The 8,110-nt window shown below is 32.7% G+C and overlaps 1 protein-coding gene across 2 annotated transcripts; it reads left to right on the top strand.

The window, feature by feature from the left end:
- Positions 1–4,492: 4,492 nt before the first annotated feature.
- Positions 4,493–7,083, top strand: LOC133858713 (protein RGF1 INDUCIBLE TRANSCRIPTION FACTOR 1). 2 transcript variants are annotated; one of them, XM_062294183.1, is made up of 4 exons: positions 4,493–4,672; positions 5,382–5,666; positions 6,360–6,518; positions 6,644–7,083. In XM_062294183.1, the coding sequence occupies exons 2-4, from the start codon at positions 5,382–5,384 to the stop codon at positions 6,881–6,883; spliced, it is 684 nt and encodes a 227-aa protein (XP_062150167.1). In that variant the 5' UTR covers positions 4,493–4,672; the 3' UTR covers positions 6,884–7,083. The 2 variants fall into 2 exon arrangements, with proteins under 2 accessions (XP_062150167.1, XP_062150166.1); XM_062294182.1 differs by having other exon boundaries at positions 5,379–5,666.
- The last annotated feature ends 1,027 nt before the right edge of the window (positions 7,084–8,110 follow it).

Here is an 8,110-nt window from a genome sequence, read left to right as displayed (position 1 = left end):
TGATGTCATTCATTTATTGCTTAGATATATTCATATGTTTGTATTTTTTGAAAGTTTGAAAAACTTGTATACCTAAGCCATATATATATGTGTGTGTGTATATATATATATATATATATATATATATATATATATATATATATATATATATGATTTTATGTTATATAATGGGTCGGCACACTCTTGAAGTCGCCACTTGTTTGGTTGCGATGCAAAAACCACCATTTATGGTTACTGATTTATTGGCCTAAAAGGCCAAGAAGCTTATGGACTGGGCTTCACTCTATTTCCACCTTTTTGTATTTTGCTTTTATTTTATCTTTGCCTTATTCGGGATGGGTTAGGCTGCTGTGTTAGACCCTATAAGGAAAAGTTTACAAAACCCTTTCGAACTTTTACTCGATTTGAAACTACCCCCAAAGATTAAAAAATAAAGGGTTAAGTACTCCTCTAGTTTGTGAATTTTGGAAACTTTATTTTTTAGTCCTTGAGTTTCAATTTGCATCACAGATAATACTTCAGTTTTGGGAAATGACCGAATAAGTACCTCGGTTAACTTCTCGGTCCAAAAACTAACGAACCGCCACGTGTCAACCTCAGAGGTTGACACGTAGCACTATATAAAAAAATTAAAAATTAAAAATCTTTAAAAATGAATTAAAAAATAATAATATTAAAAAAAATTAAAAAAAAAATTGAAAAAACAAGGGGTGGCTGAGCCACCCCCTTGGCCGGTATGGGGTGGCCGAACCACCCCATGGGGGGTGATTTGGCCACCCCCAAGGGCCAAAACTGATCTTGAATTTTTTTTATTTTTTATTTTTTTATTTGTCAAGGGGTGGTCGAACCACCCCCCATGAGGTGGTTCGGCCACCCCAGACCGGCCAAATGGTTGCCAAGGGGGGTGGCAGCCACCCCTTGTTTTTTTTTTTTTCCAAAATTTTTTTTAATATTATTTTTTTTAATTCATTTTTAAAGATTTTTAATTTTTAATTTTTAATTTTTTTTATATAGTGCCACGTGTCAACCTCTGAGGTTGACACATGGCGGTCTGTTAGTTTTTGGACGGAGAAGTTAACCGAGGTATTTATTCGGTCATTTCCCAAAACTAAGATATCATCTGTGATGGAAATTGAAACTCAGGGACTAAAAAATAAAGTTTCTAAAACTTAGGGACTAAAAAAGTGTTTAACCCTAAAATAAAATAAAACTCCCAACTTCCCTCTCAATCTTTGAATTTGTTGCAATGTTTCCTTTTCGTTAACGTTTGACGTTAAATCAGATGGCAAAATGGGTGAAATGAACTTTATGTCCTTGAAACTTTTATAAAATTTTCAAATTACCCTTGATTTCAAATGTAATTAAAAAAAAAAAAAAAATCTGAAACCCACACTGAGCTTCCACCTGATTTGAAACTACCCTCAAAGTTCAAAAACTCTCAATTGCACCTTTCAATCTTTGAGTTTGTTGTAATGTTCCCTCTCCGTTAGAGTTTAGCGTTAAATGAGACGGCAAAATGGGTTAAATGAACTTTATGCCTATGAAACTTTTATAAAATTCTCAAATTACCCTTAATTTCAAATTAAAAATTGAAAAAATAAAATAAAACAAAAATAAAATCTGTGACCCACACTGAGCTTCCTCTCGATTTGAAACTACCCACCAAAGTTAAAAAACTCTCAATTTCACTTCTCAATTTTTGAGTTTGTTGCAATGTCCCCCCTCCGTTCGGGTTTGGCATTAAATAAGACAGCAAAATGTGTGAAATGAGCTTTATGCCCTTGAAACTTTTCTAAAATTTCCAAATTATCCTTAATTTCAAATTAAAAACTAAAATAAATAAAATCTGAGACCCATGCTGAGCTTCCACTTGATTTGAAACTACCTCCTAAGTTCAAAACTCTCAATTCACTCTCAATCTTTGAATTTGTTGCAATGTCCACCCTCTATAAGAGTTTGACGTTAAATCAAACTGCAAAATGGGTGAAATGGACTTTATACTATTGAAAATTTTATAAAATCTCCAAATTACCCTTAATTTCAAATTAAAAATTATAAAAAAATGGAGACCCACGCTAGGTCATGCCCTCACGTCATGATCTTGCACAGGTTACCAGACCAAATAAGTGAGGGTATTTTCGTCATTTCTAAGGTTGCCATTAGGATTTTAACAGAAAATCCGAACGGAATGAGACATTGAAACAAATTCAAAGATTGATGGGTGAAATCGAGAGTTTTTGAACTTTGAAAGAGTAGTTTCAAATCAAGTGGAAGTTCAAAAGGGTTCTACGAAGTTTTCCAAAAAAACAAAAAATACTATATATTTAATCTCATGAACCCAAGTACTGTTTACATTTTAATGTATAAAAAATCTCAAATTTGATATTCATTTTTTTTTTATATGTGTTTTGTGTCATTTTTCTACGTATTTATTACCCATCTTTATTTCTTTTTTTTTTTAAATTTATTTTTAAATCTGTAAGATTCATATAAAAAAAAAATGTATATAAGAATGGAAAGAAACATTTTTCTTTTTATATAAATATATTTGGTTATGATTCAGATAAATTCTCAACCCTGCCAATAGGGGCATATAGGCTTGTTACTTCAACAGATCTCTCATGACTTTCCTTTGTCATCAGCGTTACCCGCTATAAAATTTATTTATGAATCCTTTGAGTGTGAAAGCATAAAGTAAAATAGTGGTTTTGTGGTACGCTATCCAAGGAAGATTACGATGAATCAAATTGGAAACAGAAAATGCGAAAAATCGCAAACCGCCCATGAATCCTACCCTCAAATCTGACTCTTCGTAATTTCTACACTTTTTTTTTTCAACCACAATTAACCCTCTTTTTTATTCAATTAAAAAAATAAAAAATAAAACACAACCAACAAAAGTCAATGCTATTTTTGCTGTAAAGTGTTGCAATTCTGCCTTTCCTTTTTTTAAAAGACTTCACCTAATAAAGAAAACCGAGGCCCATATAAGCCACCGTGTCACATTATCACATCCTATAATTAACTCCTTAATTTACACCGAAAAGAACCAAAAAAATGGCCAAACAAGTCGTTACAACTAGATTTTTATTTTATTTTATTTTTTTAAAAAAAAAATAAAGAAGAAAAGAAGAAGAAAAGATAATGCTGGAAAGCGAGCAAGAGTGACCAAATTCATCCGCCAAATCTCTAAACAATAAAGACTAAATTAATGCTCAAATTCCAATTCCTCCTCTGCACTAGTTGGAACTCCAATCCATCACTATAGAGAAAAGGGAGACACATATCTAACTAAACCAGATTACGATGAATATAATATTAATCCAAAGAAAACCGAAAAGTTTTTTTTTTTTTTTTTTTTTTTTTTTTTTTTTTTTTTCCATCTAATAATTCATGATCCCATCCATCGCAATATTGCTATTATTGCAATTGTCCGTACACAGCCAAATAGAATCACAAGAAAAAAAATGTTAATCATTCACAAAGTTGTTCTTCATATATTACTATATATAAAATTTGTCAAATTTAATTTTAACAATAGAGAGAATCTTATTCCAATATGAAAGCATATATCTTTAAAAAAAAAAAATGATTTCTTTTCATCTGGTGTATATATGTTCTATTGTACATTTTTGTATAGTTTTTTTTTTTTTTTTTTTTTTTATAGAGTAATATTAGGAATTATCTTTTTATCTCTCCAAATTAGTGTGACTTTTAAAGTTACTATTGGATTTGAGATGGATTACTATTGATTTCGATCAAATTGTGATTTTAAAAGTTACGTTAACTTTGAAAAGATAAAAAAATGATCATTAACATTATTTTTCATCTCGATCCCATAAATTCAATAATTAATTTACAGAAGAAATATATAACAAACGCACAAAAAAATGAATGTATATCAAGTCTCTATTTCAAATTATACTGCCAATTAGTTGGTAGTCGAATTTGAGAGTTATAATTAAAAAAATAAATAGATAAAAGTTTGAGTGTTATAAATATGCATGCGTATGAAGCACACATATGATGTGTTAATGAACTTATAATTAATTATTTTGACCCTGATTATATCCATGAAAGTGATATTTATATAAATTAGTCCTTCCATTCCCACTAAAAAAATATTAACCTAAAGAAAACAAAACGCCGTCACCAAAAAGAACAGCATACCGAAAATCTCGGACGAGTGAAAGTGGCCATTAAATCATGACAACGCAATTTTTCAACGATTCATAGGCAACTCTTTAGGTTTTTTTTTTTTTTTTTTTTTTTTTTTTTTTTTGCGGGGGTTTTGAATTATGGCCCCACGAGAAAATCGACGGCCCACACTGTCACTGTCATTGAAAACACACTCTACATCTTTGACCAGTGTTGGATGAATTTCAATCCAACGGCTGCAATTTATCAACTTCCCGCCGATAGTAGGCCAGCTCTTCTCTATAAGTGCAAGTATACACAGCTCCCCAAAAGATTTTTGTTTCCATTTCTTCTTCCTTTTTTTTTTTTTTTTTTCTTTTTGGTGTTTTTGTTTGGAGACATTGCCGTATTATCTTTTAGGTTTCTAGTCTCTACATGACATCGCGCTGTTTCGCTGTTTCACAATCCATTGAATTGTGAGAAATCTCCATTTTTGTCATTGCACAGCAAACATCAAATTCAGTCTGAAATCCAAGTAAGAACATAACTGTTTTCAATCTTCCTATTATGGGGCTCTCAAAGTTTTCATTTTTATTCTTTTATTTGATTAAAGTTTTACTCTTCTATTTGATTAAAATGTTCTTGATCATAAACAATAGGTTACTTTTTTTTTTTTTTTGTAAATTTGTTATTTTCTTTTACCAGTTTCTTGGTTTACTACTCTCTGACTGTGATTGAATTTCTTTGCCTATTATTAATCTGTTTGGTTGCCCAGAAAACTATTTCTTTGGAAATTAATATCAGTTTGTAGTTGCCAAGGAAACTGAGAAAAGAAGGGTGGCTTAAATTTTACATTCTCATGTTCTATGAAGTTTAGGTCACTATATATTTGAATATGTTTTCATAAATTTGAGTACTATGGCTTGAATATTAAATGTTGAAGCTAGATGACTTATATTAGCTTTAGATTTCTGTAAAGGGTCTGTAAATTTGATTGAAGTTCCGTGAATTTGATTTTACTAAGACATACACTTTATTATTGACTGTCAAATCTTAAATGATGGAAGTCGTGATGATTTGGGGTGGTTTTAGTTTTCTGATCAAAAGGGTTTTGCAAATTTAATTTAATTTTCTCGAATTTGATGACAAAGTTATACATGTTGATTGTTGAATACTGCAGTTTCTATTGATTATACAGTTCTTTTAAAAAAATTCAAAAGTGTTTTGTGGATTTTATGCAGCAGATGGATTGGTTTTTCCAGGCGGGGTGCGAGTTCTATATGAAGAAAAAGAAAACAGACTGGCTTAGTACTCTTTTACATAGCAAATTCTTTGGTTCCTGCATTCATCATCAAGAGCTTCGGAAAAATGAAGAAAACGTATTTTGCATCGACTGTAGTCTTGGATTTTGTAGGCATTGTATGACAGCTCATTGCTTCCACCGGCGGCTTCAGATCTGCAAATATGTTTACCATGATGTCGTCCGCCTTCAAGAAATGCAGAAGCATCTTGACTGCTCTAAAATTCAGGTTTTTTCATAATTGACTATCTGATGACTTTAAAAAATATGAAATAATCAATTTGTTTCATCTGGTATTATGGGTCTAATTATCACTCATGTAATCATATAACACTTATGACTTGTGTTGTTAATAATCATGAGCATGCATTTTTAGGTTTGTGATTGTTCGTAGTTGTCAACGGGGTTAATTGATAAACTTCTATTGCTAATGTAGTGCATTGATAAACTTTTAAGTTAGCACAATATTATGGACATTATCAATGGATCTTCTTCACCATGTGGTACTTGTTCGATGTTGTTCCTTTTTAAATTAATAAATTGATCATTCCTTACATTACCAGTGATTCTAGTTGATAGGTTACTGGTAAAGCTTTGACCTTACTTATTTCATCAGTCGATGATTATTTGATTTGTAGTTTGTGGAATAAACTTTAATATTTTAATTTCATTGCATCTTTAGTTTGTCTGCTTGTTTTAGTTATATTTAGAGTTGAGTTTTTTGAATTGTATTGCTGATTTGGTGTTCTTCATCTCATATTCCTAATGATAATTCTCTTATCAATAGGAATATAAGCATATGGTTTTCCTCATGGGAGCTTCAATCAGTGGTTACTCATAGCTTTTCATTTTTTTTTTTTTTTTTTCAGTTTAGAAATGTATATCAATGTCGACTTCAACTAATGATGACCTGATTTGGCAGACATATAAAATCAATGGTGAAAAAGCCGTACATCTCAATCCTCGGCCACAATCCAAAGATACAAAACCATCAACTAAATCAAAGCTTGGTGGTACTTGTGAAGCTTGTGGGAGATACCTACAAGACCTTCCTAATCGCTTCTGTTCCATTGCATGCAAGGTAGAGAGACCACAATCCTGATTTCTTCAACTCCAAAAAATTGGAACACTCAACAAGTCAATGATATGCATTTTGCTTGAACCCCTCAAAAGTATTAGTGATTCTCATGCTGTACATATTTTCAGGTCTCAGTAATTTCTGTGAAGCCTAAGGATCAAAGCCATAACTTGATTGCTGTCCCAATTCCTGAAATTGATATGCCTTCGAAGGAAAATTGCTATCAAGAAACAGATATGGTCGAGGAATCGTCAATCTCCATAGCTGATTCATCTGAGGAGATAAGAGCTTGGTTGAATTCAGCTTTGAAGCCGAGGAAGCTATTGCACAAGAGGAAAGGTGTCCCTCGGAGGGCTCCTCTTTGTTGACGCTTAAACCAAATTAATGTTCCATTTTTCATCAAATTCCTTATATTTCTTATACAGTTCCTGTCAATTTTGTTTGATCAAATTTACATTTTTGGTTTATTAAGGCACTAAAGCAAATACATGACAGCTATCTTTGTTCTATAAAGGATAAGTTATCGAAGTAAAATATCTCCCAAGTAGACCCCACCTTGGGATTTAGCTGGGTTTGTTGGGAGGTGGAGCCCCCACATGGTGTGAGAAGAATTTTCTTTGAGAATGAACAGCATAACAGCGAACGAGAGATTACTAAAAGCTTTTTTTTTTTTTTTTTTTTTTTTTTTTTCTTTTTTATTTGACCAGAAAAGAAAAGAACAGAAAAGAATTTTCTTGTTAGTAACTATGCAGTTGATGCGAATGTAATGTTTTACAGTGTTTGGTAGAGGTGGTTGGCCTTCCCTTTTGTCGGCACCGTGTAGGTTGAGAGTGGCCTGGTCCTTGATAGCTGTCTAGTCAGGCCTTAAATTATGGCAAAAATCTTTGGCTTTTCTGTTTACATGTGAATGTGGCAGACAAAATGGGTAGCCAAAAGGTTTATGAGGCGATGGGATGGCATGGATTTAGCAATAGTGAGCGACTAGGTAAACGTACGGCTGCACATGGATGACCAAACGTTTTATGTTCCTGCTTGCCATGGATAAAAACTACATATATTTACCTTCAGCCTGTTCAGGTGTGTTGGAACGTTTTTGGGGCAACGATAAACGACCTTAACAGCTATCACAGCACCGACCGAGACGGGGCTTCCTAATGTAAGAATAGCATAGAGAATGTTAGAGGGTTTTCGGCAGGAGTTGAAGACACTTCGATGCTTAACTTATAATATTTGTTTGAGGGGGCGGGGGGGAGAAAATGTAAAAAAAAAAATAGTTCGTAGTTATTGAAAGAGAAGTCCTACAGAGACGGAGAAAATGAGGGGAGAGAGAGAGAGAGAGAAAATCCCCCCTTTTGATTTTTTTTTTTCCCCTTATTTAAGGGGTCTTCTATTTTGCCCATATCGTATGAAAATCAAGTGGAACCCACGGTGAAATTTTATCCCCAAGAATGTGAAAAGTATTATATAGGCCAGTGAGGTTGCTGTTAGCTTTTGTCCTTTCACGGCGGGAGTGGGTCTTTTATTCCCTAATATTAATTATTAAACAATAAACAGTCTGAGATCAACGAAAAAGGCGAAAGAAGAAAGTTGCTGGT

This window comes from Alnus glutinosa, chromosome 1 (genome assembly GCF_958979055.1).
Source record: "Alnus glutinosa chromosome 1, dhAlnGlut1.1, whole genome shotgun sequence".
Classification (NCBI taxonomy): domain Eukaryota; kingdom Viridiplantae; phylum Streptophyta; class Magnoliopsida; order Fagales; family Betulaceae; genus Alnus; species Alnus glutinosa.
The sequence above is the reverse complement of the archived record's forward strand: the minus strand, read 5'-3'. Positions and strand labels throughout refer to the sequence as shown.

Coding starts and splice junctions, on each gene's coding strand:
- LOC133858713 (XM_062294183.1), top strand. CDS start 5,382: ATGGATTGGTTTTTCCAGGCGGGGTGCGAGTTCTATATGAAGAAAAAG. Junction 5,667..6,359: donor TTGACTGCTCTAAAATTCAG/GTTTTTTCATAA, acceptor CTGATTTGGCAG/ACATATAAAATCAATGGTGA. Junction 6,519..6,643: donor TCTGTTCCATTGCATGCAAG/GTAGAGAGACCA, acceptor ACATATTTTCAG/GTCTCAGTAATTTCTGTGAA.